Source organism: Pelodiscus sinensis, chromosome 12, assembly GCF_052426305.1.
Source record: "Pelodiscus sinensis isolate ZL-2025 chromosome 12, ASM5242630v1, whole genome shotgun sequence".
NCBI lineage: Eukaryota > Metazoa > Chordata > Testudines > Trionychidae > Pelodiscus > Pelodiscus sinensis.
The window spans coordinates 48,402,508-48,420,609 of NC_143063.1; the positions used below are offsets into that span (position 1 = coordinate 48,402,508).

An 18,102-nucleotide genomic window follows, 5' to 3' on the forward strand; every position below is an offset into this window, starting at 1 on the left:
GAGGGTGAACTGGTTCACTGCATGCCTAAGAACGCTAACACCCCCCCCCCCCAGGGACCGGCCCATCCTGGGGTGAATCCCTCTTCCCAACATGGGCCCACCCCCTGCCCCCACCTGTGCTCCTGCTCCCATTGGCTGTTGCCCAGCCCCAGCTGGGAACGCCTGTTCTCTTTCCTCCCCCTCCCGGAGCAGCCGTCCCAGGTGGCCTCCTGCGCCTGGGTTCCAGATGTGTTTGGCTGCAGAAGCTGCCGGCAGCCGGCAGCACTGGACTGTCCGGCTCTCTGGGACCCTCCCTCCCGCAGTGTGAAAACGGGGCTCTCACAGCAGACAGTCCTGCGCATGCACAGCCGGCGCCTGCACGCGTGGCAGTGAGAGGGGCCGCATTGAAACGGGGCTGTTGTTCACTCGGGATGGCGCAAATCCAGACCCCTTGGGATGCTGAGGGGGGTGCACACGTCCCGGCCGGGCCCAGCAGGGGCCCCTTCCCTAGCCCTGGTTTGGGCTCCGCCAAAGTCTTGCCAGACGGCCGCTGTTGGAACCACTGGGAAACTCCGGCGAGGTCAGAGCTGGTGCCAAACTCCAACGCCCAGCCCTGTAACCGGAGCAGTATTTCCAGATGAGCCCCCCAGCCCATCAGCCCCTCCCTAGCTCATGCCCCACCCAGGTGCAGCGCGTGGGGCTTTGCACCACTCTGGTTCCGTCTGCACAGAGCAGAGCTGAACGGGGGGGGGGGGGGGGATGCACAGAGTGAGACTTTGACACCCTGCTCTGCCCGTGCGGCTGGATTGTTTCCCCGTCCCCTGGGCTGTGGGAGCCACAACCCTCCCTGCTGAGAGCGGTAGAAGTGGCCTCGCCGCTGGGAATCCCGCTTTGCTACAGCAACGGGCGATTTTGGGAACCCATCTCGAAACACGTTAAGGGGGCTCGGAAACCAGGCCTCTTAGAAAGGCCCCCCACGTTGGGCACCAGAATCACCGGTTACTTGCAACGTGTGTCTCATTCCCCAAATCTCACCTGCTCCCTTGGCCCCCCGGGGAGGAAGCCTAGGGGATTGTAACGCCGCCAGGTGGAACGCAACCTGGTTCCTCAGGAGCCTAGTGCTGAGTCTCTCCCACTTGAGCTCACATAAGAAAGGCCAGACTGGGTCAGACCGATGGTTCATCTGGTCCAGTGTCCTGATGCCCACAGTGGCCAATGCCAGGTGCCCCAGAGGGAGAGAACGGAACAGGGAATCACCAAGTGATCCCTCCCGTTGCCCAGCCTCTGGCAAAAAACCCAGGAGGTGTGTGGGTTACAGAACACAAGCCCCGACGGCGGCTCCCTCTGGGTGATATTAAATTGCCTTTATTACACGGATACAGAGTTCAGAACAGACATAACCTGAATCATAATGTTTACATCTTTCACAGGTCGAACATACAGTACATTTAGAGAAAGCAGGGAACCGCGAGGGGAGGGGCAGCATGCCAAAAAAAACTCCAAAAAACCCTCCTAGCACATCGTCACGTCTCTGGGACGGCCCCGAAAGCCCCACGCAGCAGGGAACAGGTCGGGAAGGGGAGCTGACGTGATTTTGGTTTCCTGTCCCTGCCGCAAGCTCTTTTCCCCAGCACGCCCCCCAGTCTGTACAAGCAAGGCCCTTCCCCGCCCCCCTTTCATTCAAGTATTGCACAATTTTGCCTCCCAGCCCCCGGACACTGGGGCTCGGCTGGGTCTGGCGGAGCAGGTGGGTGGGTTCTGACTTGGCCTGTCAGCGGCTTTTGAGACTTTCCACAGAGTCGCGTCAGAGATGGGGGGGTCTCATCCATCCGTCCTGGGGCTTAGCAAAGTTACACTCAGCCCAGGCAAAGACCTGCAGGTGGTTGGCTGGCTGGGTCACTTCCCTGGACTAGGTACAAGGAAATGTGCGGGGGGGGGGGGGGAGAGAGTGATTCTGGGAGCACCTGGGGCGCTTTTTTTTTTTTTTGGTAAGGAATCAGAGCAGCCTCCTGGATTGCTGCTGCAGAGCCACCGTTCGGAGTCGCAGCCGCCAGAGCTGGCCGGGATCCCAGAATCTGCCGCTCTGAAGAGGCTTAGCAGAAAGCCGGAGGACCTGGGTTTACTCTGTATTTGTTTTCCCTGGGCTGTGTTTACGTCTGTTATTTTGACACCCCAGCCGGGGGGGTGGGGTGGGGGGGTGTCTGCTGCTGCTGTGTTCTCCAAGCGAGTGACAAGCCAAGAGGCGGGCTCGTTACAAGAAACCAAAACACCCCTCTGCCTCCCTCTTGGTCTGCTTCCCAGAGTAAAACCACTGGGCAGACGGGAAGAAGGGTCCCTCCTACTGCCCAAGGGAGGGATCGTGGACCAAACACCTCCCCCACACATTCATTTCTGTAAATGAATTAAACTGAGCCCAGCCACAGTCCTCCCCCCCCCCAGCACAAAGGCCACAAAACTGGGTAGGTCAATGAAGACAAAAGACACTAGTAAGAAAGAGGGAGAGAAGACTGGCGCACATCGGGTGCGTGCGTGCGCACACACACGTGCAAAGGGCGTCTGGTGAGTTCACACGGCTGGCAGCCGGGACGTGCTGTTTTGCGCGCACCCATGTCACTTCCACCTGTGTTTCCGGCAGTCGCCGACCGACGCCCCTGTGCTAGAGCTGCCGCGGAGGCGGAGCGGGCTGGGGTGCAGTGAGCCATTGGACCTGGCCAATTGGCATTCCACAACCCCTGGTGCCCATCGCAGGCGCGCCCCGAGAAGCCATCCTGCACCCCCAGGAGAGGCACACTGGGCTCTGTTCACCCAGCCATGCCAGTCACCTTGTGCGCCCCATGCGCCCTGGCCTGCAGAGACGGGTGATCACACAGCCTGACTTCCTCTAGGAAAACGGAGCGTGGGCAGGCCCTTGCTGCCGGGACTTCAGCCAGAGTGGAAGAGCTGAGCCATGGAAAGGATGGAGGGGCCCAGCCTGCGTCCCGCTACGTATACTGGCTGGCGGGGGGGAGCCCCAAGAGAGAGAGGAGTCGCGGAGGCTGGACCAGCGAGCGTAACTGGCAGCAGAGCCACGCTATCCAGGAAGGGAGACCCTGGACGAGGAGGGAGACCCGGCAGCGAGACGTGGCAGCCGTGGAACAAACCCCACCGCTTGGTTTATTCAAGCCAGGGCTACACACCGCCCCGGTAAACACACCGGGCGGACCAGTCTCGCCCAGACCCCGGTAGGATCTTAACAGGTCCTAAGGGAGTCCTTCCACGTCTAGCATCTAGGGTCACCCACAAACCGTGGCCAGCGTGCGGCCCAGGGGAGGAGGTCCCTGGGTTGCGGGTCTCTCCAGCGAGAGCAGGGCAGGCAGGGCTGGCTTTGGTTCCACGGTGAGCCATGCTTACGGCCAAACAGGATTCCCACTCTCCCAGCACCCGCCTGGCCATCCCGTGGCCAGTTATCGCCCCTTGGGCGCAGGCCCTGAATGCTCTCATCCCACGCGCCGCACGGGGTGGGGGCTGCAGCCCCCACGCCCCCCACGGCTGGGGAGGAGCCCGGCGGTCTCAGGCGCGAGCTGCTAAGAGGAGGACGCGGGGCCGGACACACGCTGCTTGCCAACGACAGGGCCACACGCCCAGGGACGTCAATGGGACGGGAGGACACAAGATGGCCGCCCTGTGGGCTGTCCTGCACCCAGAGGCCTTTGTGCTGAGCTGCCGGCTCTGACCCAACCCCACTTTAGCCACAATCCCCCCTGGGCTTGGCTCCTCCTGTGTTTCTCCTCTCAGCTCTATGGCTGCTGGAAGGAAAGCAGCAGGCAGCCTCCCTCCCTCCCTCCCGCTTGCCTGCCTGCCTGCTGCTGCCCAGGCATGGCTGCCACATGGGGAGGGTCCCCCAGGTTAATATCCCTGGCACAGGCTGCAGGGAGGGAGTGGGGGGAGGGGGGACGACATTGGCCCTTCCTTTCCTGGTTGTCTTCACAAAAAGATGCCCAAAGAGCCACTGTGCCGGGAAGAGAAATGTCCCAGTTGCCCCTACTCTTGTCCCCTTAGCAATGTGCACAGGGGAGTCGGCTTTCCCTGTACTTTTGGCCTCGGTTAAGCCCCTTTTCATCCACAAGCCGGGCCCAGCCCAGGGCTAGCCCTGCTTTCATGAGGCAGGTGGATCTGCCATGGAGAGGGCCAAATTTAGCTCTTAGCGACACCCCTGCACACCCTGGGGAGACCACAGGCTTGCACCGACCGCAGACTGTGGCCCACTGCGCTGTGTGTACACACATTCCCTCCCCCTGCTTCTCCAGTCTAGCCATATTGCTTTGCACCAGTGATTTAAAACCTGCTGACATGGCCAGGGCTGAGGTTGCTGTTAACTCTCTCAGCTGCCCTATGGTCCGTTGGGAATAACATTCCCAGGCAGGGGAGAGAGACAGGGAGTAGCAGGACACAGGGGGCTGCAAAACCCACACATCAGAAAACGCTGAGGAGACTTAGCAAGACTGTCTCACACCAAAAGTGTCTGGAACCGCATGCATCCCCTAGCCCTTCCCCGCAAGAGCCAGCGAATGGTTTTCTCTGTTGCTGCTGCCTCATTTTCTTTGTCGCACACTCTTGCCCACATAAGAGCTACCCTCAGGGAAGCTGTCCTGCTCCTGTTGTATTTTTGGCCACTGAAATACTAGATTGTAAAGTTTTTGGGGGAGGGCTTCCCCCAGAGGGTATGTCTACACTCGCACCCTCTTCCGAGAGAGGGATGCAAATGAAGACATTCGAAATTGCAAATGAAGCGGGGATTTAAATATCCCGTGCTTCATTTGCATATTCGCATTATGGCGCTATTTCGAAATAGCAGACGTTGTTAAGACGCGGTAATTTCAAGAGAATACCCTTCTCTGGAAAAAACTGATAAACCTCGTTGTATGAGGAATAAGGGTTATTTCGAGAGAAGGGTTTTCTCGCGAAATAACCACGTCTTACAAAAGCGGCGAGGAGTCCTGTGGCACCTTATAGACTAGTTAGGTGCCTAGTCTCTAAGGTGCCACAGGACTCCTCACCGCTTTTGCAGATTCAGACTAACACACCTACCCCTCTGATACTTGACACCATGTCTTACAGCGGCTGTTATTTCGAAATAGCGCCATAACGTGAATATGCAAATGAAGCGCGGGATATTTAAATCCCGGCTTCATTTGCAATTCCGAATGTCTTCATTTGCATCCCTCTCTCGAAAGAGGGTGCAAGTGTAGACATAGTCAGAGGCTCCATTCCCGGCTGCCTCTCCCCTCAGAGCTTTTGGTTCGAATGCAAGCGTAGTTAGCTCCTTTCAAACGGGGCTCTCTTCTGTCTATGCGCTGTTTGTCTAGGGGCTGTAAGCAATCGGAGGTAGAGTGACAGAGCCCAGACGCGGAGCAGCTGTGAGACAGAGAGGCGGCCAAAATTCAAGCACAAGAGGAAGTTTAGAAAAATAACAACCACTAAGGATGGCAGGGCGGCCCCTGCGGTTCATTACCTCTGAAAACTCTTATATATTACCTCTTCTCGTGGAATATAAGAAAAATAGACAATATACATCAATCGCTTGATAAATAAATGCCACAACCGGCCTTGGGGCGAAGGAGGCATGTCAGAAAAACAGGGTCAGAACCGAGAAAGGAGGCTGCGGAAGGAAACGGACGGAAGCTGTGAACACTCGGGTTTGGTCCCATTAAAAGGTCTCTGACTGGCTTCACTGCGAGCCACCATCAAACGGTTGGTAAACCACCCCTTGGCCGGCTCCAGCCCAGCTAGTTTGGGGAGCACAAAGCTCCGGCAGAGGCCCCAGGCTCAGTGTTTCTTAAACTTTTTAAGACCGAGGAATACCAAACATTATTTTTTTTTTATGAGGAACACTAATGATTTTTTGTTGTTGTTGAGCAAAAAAAAGGTTAAGAAAAAGGGTCGGGGGGGGGGGGGGAAGTAACAGAAAAAAAGGGTCAGGGGACAGTAATTGAGCAAAAAAAAAAAAGTCACCTGCCTCTTTAAGGGCGGCCATTTTTAATTCTGTTGTTCTCCTCGGCACACCTCCGACTGCCTCGCAGCACACCGGTGTGCTACGGAACACAGTTAAAGAAACACTGGTGTAGCTTCACCTTGGGCTTCCAGACTCGGGACAGGTCTTTCCTAGGGGAACCCTCCACAATGCCTTGCTGCTGGGACCGGCCTGCGTCACACGGCAAATCAGTTCTAGGAAAGGAAGTTCTATGCTCAGTGATATTTACCGACCGCTTTGCCTCTTCCTGTGTCTCTGCTCCCATCCCTCACCGCGGATGTGACTTTCTCCGCTGAGCAGCCGTTAGGACTTCGGAGGAATTGTCACTCGGGGGTGGGAGGAAGGGGGGTAGAGGAAGGGGCTCATGTGGGGTGGAATTTTCCAGGCGAAAGCTCTTCCCAGCCAGGAATCCAGACCTGCTTTAGAAAGACCCGCCTGCCATGGCTGCCTGGGGTCGGGGAAGGTTGGGAAGTCTCCCACTGTTCCCCAGGGAAGGAAAAGCTGCGTGGCTGGCCCAGCAGAGAGTTAAAGCAAAAAGGCTGAACTGCCCTTCCAGCCTGGTCACGGCAGGGCGTGTCCATATTGTCACAGAAGGGCAGGTTGCCCGGTAAGCCCAGTGCGGGAGAGGAGGGCTACTGAACGAGACTGCGCCTGACTCCTGCAGGTTGAATGCTGCCGGGTTTGCTGAGCTCCGACCGGGCAGGTGTTCCAAGCCTGCCCTGGATGGAAGAACTGTGACTTCACCCAGAAGCCAGCAGCACCACTCCAGCTGGCTTCAATAGGATGGTGTCCACCCCGGTTCTTAAGATCAGATACCCCCGCTGCAGCAGAGAGCTGAGACGGGAAGGGGACAGCCAGGCACAAAGACTCCAGCCGCATGCTGACAAGTTCAACTTCCCTCCACCCCCACTTCCTGCCTGCATCCGTCTGGCTTCGAAATGCACAAGCCAGGCCGGTACTCGGAGGACCACGCGGCACCTTCAACTGCCGTCCCGCAGAGGCCGGGAAAGTCCACCTGAGATTTTCCCAGACAACCCCTCACGGAGCCCAGACGACACAACCAAACGGCATCATTGCCATATCAGCTGAGGAGATCACACACCACCCCCGGCTTGCTGCATGGGAACACGCCGCACATGGGAGGAGACACACAACCTGGTCTTTGCGACGTCAGAACAGCTAGGAGAGAGGGATGCTAAAGGAAGCGGGAAGAGTCACATTGGAAGCGGTGCAGCTAAGAGATCCACAGCTCACAACTAGCAAAAAAAACCAGGCAGGACGCAACAATGACGCCTAGCCCTGCCTTTATCCATTGTACCGAACAAACGACTCCTTGTTGTTCCACAACCGGACTCGATGGTCAATCTAAACAATCACACAGCGCTTCTGAAAGTGGGGGGCACCAGGGAGAAGTTCGGAAATGGATCGGGAGGGGGCAGAGCGAACAAGCCTCACGCAGCCACCTTTGAGTTCTGAGTCCGTCGCCCTCAGCCAAGCCCCCCCCCCCCCCTTGTAGTGACTGGGAACGTTTTATTTGAAATCCCTACTTTTTTCAAAACACACATGATGGACTTTGCAACTCTGGGAAACTAATGCTCCTAGTAAGCATGTGGATTTTGCTTTTTTTTTTAAACCTATTTCCTAAACTTTACATACTTCGGTGGTTTATCTTAATTTTTTTTTATTTGGCAAACATCTCTTCTTTTATTATTATCATTATTATTATTATTTTTGGACCTCTTCAAATACTATATACATTCACATTAACATACAATACCTGCCCTGACCAAGGCTGGGCAGTGTCTAGCCTTCTCGCGTTCTGCAGCCGTGTCACTTGCTATATTGCACTCCCGTCCTCTGTGCTGCAAGAAATGCACAATAATCTACATTGTCTTTTATTTCTTCTCTAAGAACCAGTGTTGGTTTGTTTCCTTTCTTTCCTCCTAGAAACGGTTGCAAAACCATACGAGGGGGTGCAGGGTGGGACAAGGAAAACAAAAACGAAATAAAATAACCCAATGGCAATTCATCACAGGACTGGAGAAAACATCTGGAGAGCAAGTAGACGCAAACGCAAGGGGAATCTATCTACAGGCCATCGGAAGAGTCTTCAGAAGGGAAAAAAACAAAAGGTGTCTTTTTTTTTTTCCTGTGAAAGGTTGAAGTGGTGAGGACGGCAGTCACAAGATACTGGAGCTGGAGCGGTGGGGTTCTGGAGAGCAGAGAGAGGTAGTGGAGGAGTACAAAAAGCAGAAGGTCCTGGTGCAATTGCTTTCTGCTCGCGGGGAGAATCCACAACAGATTGTCACGGTTCTGTTTGAAATGATGCTCTCTCTGGAACAGGACTGGGATCTGACGGTCGTTGTTCATGAGCACGCTTTCCCAAGCAAATGAAACATGTTTATAATCCACAGAGGGAGGGAGCACAGAATGTCGGCTCCCCGTCACACACTCACACACACGCACCCACGCACGCACAAAAGTTGTGTATCTTTTTTTTTTCGTTTTGTTTTCTCTTTATTTTAATAAAATTCTTTAACTCCACAGATGCGCGTCCTTCCTCCTTCCAGGTACGTGTCGCTGCTGAGAGGCCAGCGCAAGACCCCACCCTACCCCACCCCACCAAAGAATGCAAGGAGTCCAAGCGCGCCGGCTCGCCTTTGGCCAGTCGTTGTGGTTTGGTTGAAAGGGATAAGTGCTGCTCCTTGCGTCATGAAAAACAAACCAAAACCATCAACTGAAAAAGTAAAACAAAAAACAAAAAAAACCTCCCAACAACAGAAACCAAAACAACTTTGGCAGTGGAAAAAAGGTTTGGATATTTCTGTTTGTTTGTTTTTGGATTTCCTTTGGAGCAGAGGTGAGTCTGGTATGTTCTTGGCTAGCTAGCAAGGTAGTTTACAGGTAAGCTTCCTTTACTTGGTTTTGTTTGTTTTTTGGATTTTTTTTTTACTTAAAGCCAAAGAGTTTGATGTTTTTAGTTTTTATTTTTTTTTTTACAAAAAAAAAAAAAAAGAAGAGAAGTTTCTTGCCTTGTAAAATCAAAATCCTTCATCGTGCCTTCCCCCAGCTGCACCGAGAGGGATATTTCACGCACACACGCGTATCTTCGGCGGGAGAGAGACGGGTGGGTTTTCCTTTCCCCGAGTGAAGATGCGTAGAGTTTGCGGACAAATTCCTTGTCCGAAAAGAAGAAAACAAACAAACCAACAGCAACGATAACTCCCCAAATCATAAAGAAAGGAAGAGAGAACAGAGAAGATTGGTATTTGCCTTAACTCCACTTAAAGCCCGGTTTGAGGAGCCGTGAGGATTACATGTGAGAGATCGAGAGGTCATTTGGAGGTCACAGAAGTCAGGTAGCTGAGGAAGTTGCATTGAATGCAGTTAGTTTTTCTTTTGGAGAGAAGCGGTAGCAGCAGCAACGGTCTGTAGGTTTCTCGGATTCGTTCCCCTCTGTTGGCCGGCCGGTTAGCGGGACGCCGTTTCCAGAGGAGCGGGGGTGGCCGGCGTGCCGGAGCGCGACGCAGCCGTCGAGCCGGTTTCGCTGGGGCTGGCCGCCATGGCCACGCTGCTGAGGGAGGTGCTGGCGGCCACGTCCGGCTGAGCCGAGCCCACCCCTAAGCCCACCCCGGAGGAAGGGGCCGCGCCGGCAGAGGCCTGGAGGCCCTGCAGAGGTTGCCCGCAGACGTGGTGGTGCTTCTCCCAATCCTTGTGCTGGCAGAAGGAGCCGCAGTAGCGGGCCGTGTTGCACCCGCTGCAGGTCTCGCTGGCCTTGCGCCCGCAGTTCCAGCAGCTCTGTACGAGAGGGCGAGAGCAGAGACATCAGCGCCGGTGCCGTGAAGCCTGGAAGAGAGACCCAGCCCTGCTAGACACCCCCTGGGGCATGGAACCGCCCAACGGATCCTGAGCACCGCGGAACACGCCAGCCTTCGGGGTTAGGTCCCCTGCTGGACCTTTCTTAGACGCCTGGCCACTCTCGGGCAGTCCCTGGTCTGGTCGCATGGGCGGCCGGTGTGCAAGGTAGGGGAAGGCATTGACTTCCCAAACGGCCAGCCTGGCCCCGCCCGGAGTCCACCCCCAGAACACCTGCCCCATGCTCTGGGGCCAGGGAGGGCGGGCTGCTCGCGACCTGCAGGCCCCGTGATGGGGGCGTGGCCTGGACAGAAGGGGCGGGGTTGGGGGCGGGGTTGGGGGCTTGCCTCTCCCCGCCCTATCTTTACCAGCCGCTCATGTCTGGTGATGCTAGTCTGATTTCACTCCACTGGGTCCTTCTAAACCCTCAGCGTGGGAGCCGGGGCGAATCGCAAGCCGACCTGGCTTACAAATCAGAATCCTGCACTCTATCTGTGTCAGCTCAGTTGCTAGAAGGGGGCCGCCCCCACACAGCGAGCTTCTGGCCCCGGCCCGCCCGTGGCGTCAGCACGCCAGGGGTTACACGCTCCCGCCCTCGCGAGCACAGCGCAGGGGCGGGTGAGCTCGCCTCTACCTCACTCGAGTCCTCCTGCTGATTGATCACCGTCAGCGCGTCCTCGGACGCCTGGCGCTTGGCCTCCGCCAGGGCCCTCTCCATCTTGGCCCGCTCGGTCGTGATCAGCTCGTGGGCTTTGCGCTCCGCGTCCGACACGGCTTTCTGGAGCTCAGACATGGCCTGGCGCTTCACCTCGTTCACAGCTTCTTCTGAACGGAAGAAGGAGCATGTAGTGCCACTGCCCGCGTCCGCCGGGGCCAGCCAGCCAGCAGGAGACCAGTGGGCACGGGGGTAGGGGGGGCGAGCTGCTAGCGAGTGTTTGGCTATGAAGGGCGGGAGGCCTGATTTCCCATAGCACGCCTGTGCGCCCGTGCACACGCTGCCACAGCTGGCCGTACAGACCCGCCCTCGTGGGTGCGGGTTACTGCCTCACATAGGGACACTTACGCCACATACAGCGAGAGAGAAGGACCAGGGAGCTCTGCAGCCTAAGCTGAGCACCAGCTGGTTTTACAGCCCAAGCGGTAGCGGCGCCTACACTAAGCTCCAGAGGTCCCAGGTTCTAATCTGCCCCGTGGTGGTTACACACACGTGCACGAAGCTGTGCACCCGCACACGCTCCGATTACATGCATCACCGCTTGTGCGGCGACGTGCCTAGCTTTGCGGCTGAAGAACTGGGGGTCTCGCCAGACTAGCTCAGCTCAGTCTCCAGTGGTGGAAAGCTGGATGGTACAAGAGTCTGCCTGCCCCCCAAAGTGCACAGCTGTGGCAGAGGCAGCCCAGAGGGGGCCATTTCTTTCTGATCCCTGGCAGGGCGGGGTTGGGTCCTGCCCCTTGGAGCCACGGAGGGTCTTGTTACCCACGGTACCATAGGTCAGCCACAGCGGGAGGGGGGCTGGGATGTCTGAGAGGACACGGGGAGCGTGCCACGCTCGCATTCTCTGCCTCCCTGGCTCCTGCCGGCCAGCCCCACGCAGCGCTCTACGTAGCGGTGCCCCAGAGAGAGGGGGCTAGGAGCTGACCTCCCGCTGGCGCCGGAGGGGTTGGGCCTGGCTGGGAACAGCTCACCCCACGGGACACACCCACAGCCTGCTGGAGCCGGTGGAAAGTCTCCCATCCCCTTCCATGGGCGTTGGCTCAGGCCCAGTGTCACGCTGCCCCCTGGCCACAAGGAAGGGGGTGGGGGGTGTTGTTTCCATGCAACCCTTGCCAGTCCCCAGGAGTCCTAATGAGCAAGGCCCCCGACACGCAGCCTGCCAGATTCAGCGCTGGGGAGCTCCACCGAGGTCCAGGCCAGGAACGCAGGGCTGTGCTTGGCCCAGCGACCGCAGAGGAGGACACACAGGACAGCTCAGGTGCGGCCAGGCGCCGTTTGGGCCCCGGGACTCATTCAGACCTCCAGCCAGGCAGTGCCACATCAGAACGGCCAGCCTGGGTCAGACCAAAGGTCCATCCAGCCCAGCGTCCTGTCTGCCCACAGTGGCCAATGCCCGGTGCCCCCGAGGGAGTGAACAGAACAGGGAACCATCCCTGCCGATCTGGCTAGGAGTCATTGATGGGCCTACCCTCCAGGAATCTATCTAGCTCTTTTTTTGAACACTGTTAAAGTCCTGGCTTTCACAACATCCTCTGGCAAGGAGTTCCACAGGTTGACTGTGCACTGTGTGAAGAAAAACTTCCTTTTGTTTGTTTTAAACCTGCTGCCTATTCATTTCATGTGGTGACCCCTAGTTCGTATGTGATGGGAACAAGTAAATAACTTGTCTTATTCGCTTTCTCCAGACCTGCCATGATTTTATAGACCTCTGACACATCCCCCCTTCATCTCCTCTTTTCTAATCTGAAAAGTCCCCGTCTTTCTCATCCCCCTTCATATGGCCGCTGCTCCAAAGCCCTCACAGGCGGTAGGATCCCACAGGGGCGCACTCACCGGCTTTTCTCCAGATTTCCTCGGGCATGTAGCCAGAGAGGGGCCGGGGCACAAACTCCCGGTGCGTGTCTGAAAACAAGAGAGGGAGAAGTGACGCGCAACCAACCTCAGCAAAGCCACACCAAGGCACCTTCAGAGCCCAGACGGACAGCGGCAGACAGCCCCACAGGGGAAACCAGCCTTGGAGAGACGCCCCGAGTTGCCGGAGCCGCGCCCTGGGCCGGTTCTCCTCTGCCTTGCGCTGGCGCCGGCATTCCTGGCAAAGGGCGCGTGCAGGGCAGCTCATTCAACGTGGCAGTGGTGACCATGACAACACAAGCGCGGAGGGCTGGGGGGCAGGATCAGGCCCAGGGTGCCGTTAGCTCTGCACTTGGGTTTGCTGGGAGGGTTTTAGCGGGCAGAGCAGAGGTTAACGGCAGAGCCTAGAGCAGGGGTGGGCAATTATTGTTGATGGGGGAGTTGGTACGTGGTCGGGGGCCACACTCTTCCATGATGTTAACGGAGGGGGTGGGAGGTTGGGGGCAGGGGGTGCCTGGGGTGCAGGAGGGGGGTGAGATCCAGGAGGGGGACTGGGTGCGGGGGGGATTCTGACCTGGAGGAGGGGTGCAAAGGAAGGAATGCAGGGTCTGGGGGGGCGGGGTGAGCTGGGGCAGGCATGCAGGAAACGGGCCAATGGGAGCTGAGAGATTGTGCTGGGGGTGGGGGCAGTCCATGGAGCCTCCTCCTCCGGAGCTCGCAGGGTTCAGAGAGCTGCTCTGAGCAGCGCGTGGGGGGGGGGGGGGGGGCAGGCAGGGAGCCTGGCTGAGGCTCCCCATGGCTGGATCCAGCGGTTTGGTGGGTCGGATCCAGCCCCTGGTTGGATTTTGCCTGCCCCTGCTGCAGAGCCATTGAGCATCCCAGCCAGAGCCCGGCACGGGGCAGTACCGGCGGGGAGGGCTGGCCGGGGGCTGTCAGGACAGTTTCCGCTTCGGCAGCTCGGCTCCGTGGGTGGCTGCTGCCGGGTTCTGCTCACGTTGGCAGGTCACCCCAAAGGAGGAGAGGGCCGAAGGGCAGAGGGACGCGGGGCTGCGGCGACGCAGGGGAGGGCGGGTGATAACGGCTGCACCCCGGGGAGGAAAGAGGCAGCCCAGGGACCGATTGGGGGGCACCCAGCAACTGAGCTGAGGATCGGCGGGAGGTGCCGGGGTGCGCTTGTGGGGCCGGGGGTGGCTCTTCTAAAGCTCTCTGCAGGCTCTGCAAACACCCCCCAGGAGGCCGCCTGGGAAAGGTGTCCCACCCCCCCCCAGTTACCCGCCCCGTGCCGGGAAAGCCGCCCGGCGGGACAGTCAGTACCTAGCGGGGGGGCCTCGGAGTTGGAGGAGCTGTTGTGGGGGCGCGGGGCGGGGCTGGTGCCTTTCTTCATGTCTTCGGCGTCGCTGTAGCGGCGGATCCAGTGGTTGAGCTCCTCACGGTCGGCCTCCTGGCAGCGGCGCAGCACGGTGAGGGAGCGCCGCGTCTTCTCCACCATGTCCATGATGCAGTTCAGCAGCTGCCGGGGAGCAGGCGGGGGGAGCCCTGGTGAGGCCCTGGTGCGGGGCTCACGCTGGGGGCTCGCTGCACCCGTGCCACCCCCCAGAGGCATGTGCTGCACGAGGGGCTTGCTCGGGAATGGCTCACCCTAGGGGCGTGATACACTCGTGCAAGCCCCATTTGCACGAGGGGGTGTGTGTGTGTCTCCGGCGGTTTGTGTCTGATCCGATATGCCCGGGGGGAGGGTGCCTACACGGGTACCCATCCACGGAGTGACACACAGCACACAGGCCTGGAGAAGGTGCCTCTTGGCAACGGCAGGGTCCTATCCCACCCCTCCTGGGAGCTGCCCCTAGGCCAGTGCAGCCGGACAGAGCTCAGGGTGGGGCCCAAGGAGCCAGAGGGCACAAAGCCTGGCTGGCATTGGCAGACAGGCCCCCCTACAGGGGCTGGGTTCCCTTCCTGATCACCGAGGGGTCCCCCCGCGGAGGGCTCAGAGCGCGCATGCGATTCACACCTCCCCGGTCCTCCCGCGCGGCGCAGCCGAACGCCCCCGAACCTGGCAGGGCTGCCCAGGAGGCCAAGCGCAGCAAGAGGGGCTGGTACGTACGTTGTTGAGGTGCTTCCACTCCTCGGCCCACTCCCTGTCCGTGAGCCGGTGGTCGATGACCTCCTCCTGCCGGGAGCCGTGCACGGCTGGAAGAGAGCCCGCAGTCACCCACTGGCTGCCGGTCGGCTCTTTGCCCCCGGGGTTAGCGGTGAGGCCCCTTGTGCCGGGCGCTGTGCGGAGCCGAGCGGCGGCCCCACGGGCTGCCTGCCTGCAGCCGGACAGTGCTGGCGGGCAGGTAGGCTGGCGCGGCGCCCGGCTGAGGCAGTGTGCCGCGAGGGGCCGTGCAGGGCTCGGATCGCACTGCTCGGCCAGCGTCACGCCCCACGGGCCCGCTCCGGAACCCAGAGCACGGGGCGAACTGCCCGTCCCTCACGCGCTAGGCCTTAGCACCCTGCGACTGAGGGCTGGCGCGCCTTCCAGTCACTCACGGACCGGCCTCGGCCAGGCCCGTCCCTGCAGGAGACCCTACAATAACATGTCCCCAACCCGCTCTGGCTGGCGTCGTGGGGACGGGAGGGGGGCACTGGAGATCCCCAGGGACTCAGCCCGGCTGAGCAGCACTGCGGCCTGTCCAGGCCCGACACCCGGCAACGGCAGACGGATTTTCCCAGCCAGTCAGGAACCGAAATGCCTCTCCTGTGGGAAGCTGCTGAGGGACTAGCTCTACCCGGCGCCGCCCCACAGGGGCAGGGAACCGTTGCTGGGCCAGTGACTCACAGGAAAATCAGTTGGGGGCTGTACACAAGCGAGAGCCGACCCCCCCAAACAACCCTTCACTGACGTGGCCCTGACGGAGGAGCAGAAAGACCCTCCCCCATTCCCCTCGCACACCAGAGCCGGGGGGCCCAGGCTGGTAGGTTTTGTGTGCTCCAGCCCCACAGCGGGATGGTGGCAGGGTTGGGCGGGGCTGGAGCACCAATGCTGAGGGGAGCCCTGAACCTCGGGGGCTGGATCCAGGCTAGCTGGGGGCTGCATCCGACCCCCAGGCCTTAGTTCCCCACCTCTACCATGCAGCATGGCCACTCCAAGGCGGGCCCCACAGACAGGCCTGCGGCAGCTCAGCCACTCCTGGAATGCGCCTGCTCCCCCCCCCAGCTTGTTACTGCTATGATCCGAGGAGCCTACCCGGGACAGTCACCCCCTGCTCTGCTCCCGCGAACCCCCAGGAGGCAGTGCCCCAGAGCCGCCTGTTTCACCCTGCGCAGCTGGGGCAAAGCTGTCGCCTGGTGTAACCCATGGTCTGCCTTGAGCTCTCCCCTGCCCCCAAGGGCCAGCCTCCTCGCCCCCCCCCCCCGCTCATCTTGCACATCCCTTCGTTGTGCTCTCAAGCCACCCAGAGCCACGGAGGCTCCTGCCCAATGTCCCTTCTCATGGCTTCCATCCAGGCGCAGAATAAATTTTGTTCTGTGCACCAAGGCATGGGCGGATGCGCACCACCAATCGAAACACAGGCTGCCAGCTGTAGGCGTTCTGCCCATCAGCTGGGCGGCACCTGAATCTCTCCTGGGCAGCTGCCCATGTGCTCAGGGAACCGTGCTCCTGCCCCTCCCACTAGCCCCCCAGGACTCCCCAAGCACCTCCCTTCGGCATGCAGTGCGTGGTGTCCCTATCTGCTCGGGATGGGAGACCTCTCAGGCAGGTCCATCCCCCGAACGTTCCCCGCGGGGGGGCCCCGGCCCACGCCGCCGCCACTCACCCGCTTGCCGGTGGCGCTCGCGGAGCTCCCGGGGGTCGGGGTGCCGGTAGGTGTCCCGGTAGTGGTGGGCGATGACCATGTCCTCCAGGCGGTAGTGCTGCGGCGGAGGCGGCGGGGGGTGGGGCAGGCCGTTGCTGGGGCTGTAGCGCTGCGCCGGGCTCATGGTGCACGGCCGCTTGCTGAGGTGTTCGGGGTGCAGGGGGTCTCGGTCCAAGCCGTTCTCTTTGGTCCTGCTCCGCGGCGGGGAACAGGAACGACCGGGTTACAAGGCTGGGGAAAGGAGTCCTGCCCCGCCCTGCCCTTGCACAGCGCTTTGAGCCACTAAGCCCCTCTCCGACACTGACTCCCTGGGGGGGCCTTGTGCAAGTCACTTCTTTTCCGTACCTCAGTTTCCCCCTCTGTCAAACGGGGAGAGGAACCCGAGGCGGGGGAGAGGAAGGGACTGCTCACCGTACAACCTACCTATCTGGTGTCCTCCTCTTGCCAGTCTCGGTGACCTCCAGGAGCAGCTCCGAGGAGTCGATGGGGGAAGAGGCGTTGGCGTTCAGCAGCAGCTGTTCGTGCTGGGCCAGGTACTGGGCAGGCGTCTGCTTGGCCATGCGGGCACAGTGGAGCAGCTCGCGCTGCAGCAAGGGCAGGTTGGCCTGCAAAGGGGGCAGAGGCCATGTCAAGCCCCCGCCAGCCCGAGGGCACAGCCCCATCCTCCCCCCGGCTAACCTGCCTCCCCCTTTTTCCCGGGCACGCGGTCCTCTGGGGCCTGGGCTGGGAACCAACCTCCTGGGAGCAACTTCAGAGCAGCAAAGGCCAAGAGAAACGGCAGAGGAGGCCGGCCTGAGCGGCAGGGAGGAAGTGTGAAAGGCTGGAGCGTCCTCCACCACGCCTGCCTCTGCCAGAGCCGGCCCCGGGCCTGGCTACCACCTGCCCCGTCCGAACACACGGCCACGAATTCACCACCCAGGGCTCCGGTCTCCATGCAGCAGAGCCTCACAAGCCCCCCAGCATGGCTGGGGCACACAGAGGTCCGGCACCCTCTCCCCCCAATCCTGCACAGTGCTGGGGTGCCCCCGTCCCCCATCCCAGCAGGCCACCCTGAGCCGTGGCTGTCGGAACTCCGCACAAGGGCTCTCCGGCGTGCCGGGCCAGGCCAGTGAGGGGCAAATGGGAATCGCTGTGTTTGGGAAAACCTCCCCTGGCAACAGCAACAGCCGTTTGTGAACACCCGGCCTGCCCGCCAGCTGTATGGATTCCACCGGGCACTCAGCAAAGAGGGTCTCCCACGGCCCCTCCTTGGCTGAGTCGGGGGGGGGGGGAGCACCCGAGGAGCACCTGACTCCGCAAGCTGATGGCGCTGTTACCGAGTAAGGTGCTGCGAATTCGAGTGACGCGTGCCAGGATCGGGCCCGTACACTGCCTGGCAAGGGATGTCCTGCCCTGGGGAAGGATCCTAATCCCCTTGGAGCCCGCTCTGATCCCAAAGGCATGGGCAGGGCCCTGTTGGATTTCAGTGGGTGTTGGAGCTGGATGATGGAGGGAAGACACACCCAGATCTGGGGGCTCCTCCTGCGCCCCAGAAAAGATGCTTTCAGCAAGCTGCCCCGGCCCCACGGTTGCTCCTGGTGCCCCGTTTCCTTTTCATTCGCCAGTGCCCGGAGCGGCTCGGGGCGGCGTTGGCGGGCAGCCCGCGAGAGCCCCGCCTGTGGGGTAGCTCGGCCACCCGGAGGCGCCCCCCCTCCAGCGTGCGTGTTTGCGGGGTAGGAAGTTTGCAAAGCAACTTCCCCACCCACCGCGTTTCCCACGGAGCGCCGACCCCGAGAAGAGCATCCGACGCAGAGCTGATTAAGCAGCAGAAACACATTTTTTTATCCGCGCGCTTTCGCTGCCAGCCCCGGTTTTCT

At 60.0% G+C, this 18,102-nt stretch overlaps 1 protein-coding gene across 7 annotated transcripts in view; it reads right to left on the reverse strand.

Annotated features, from left to right (window-relative positions):
- Positions 1-1,328: 1,328 nt before the first annotated feature.
- Positions 1,329-18,102, reverse strand: part of CBFA2T3 (CBFA2/RUNX1 partner transcriptional co-repressor 3) — a 111,500-nt gene continuing 94,726 nt past the window's right edge. For 5 of the 7 annotated variants that reach the window (XM_075939859.2, XM_089781557.1, XM_075939863.2 and 2 more), the window contains 7 exons: positions 16,670-16,851; positions 16,208-16,437; positions 14,512-14,597; positions 13,725-13,920; positions 12,393-12,461; positions 10,479-10,669; positions 1,329-9,787 (listed from right to left, as the gene is read on the reverse strand). In XM_075939859.2, the coding sequence (XP_075795974.2) occupies positions 9,461-9,787; positions 10,479-10,669; positions 12,393-12,461; positions 13,725-13,920; positions 14,512-14,597; positions 16,208-16,437; positions 16,670-16,851 (1,281 nt within the window). In that variant the 3' untranslated portion in view covers positions 1,329-9,460. Of the gene's footprint in view, positions 9,836-10,478; positions 10,670-12,392; positions 12,462-13,724; positions 13,921-14,511; positions 14,598-16,207; positions 16,438-16,669; positions 16,852-18,102 lie in introns of all 7 variants that reach the window. The other 2 variants (XM_089781556.1, XM_089781558.1) reach the window with 2 other exon arrangements.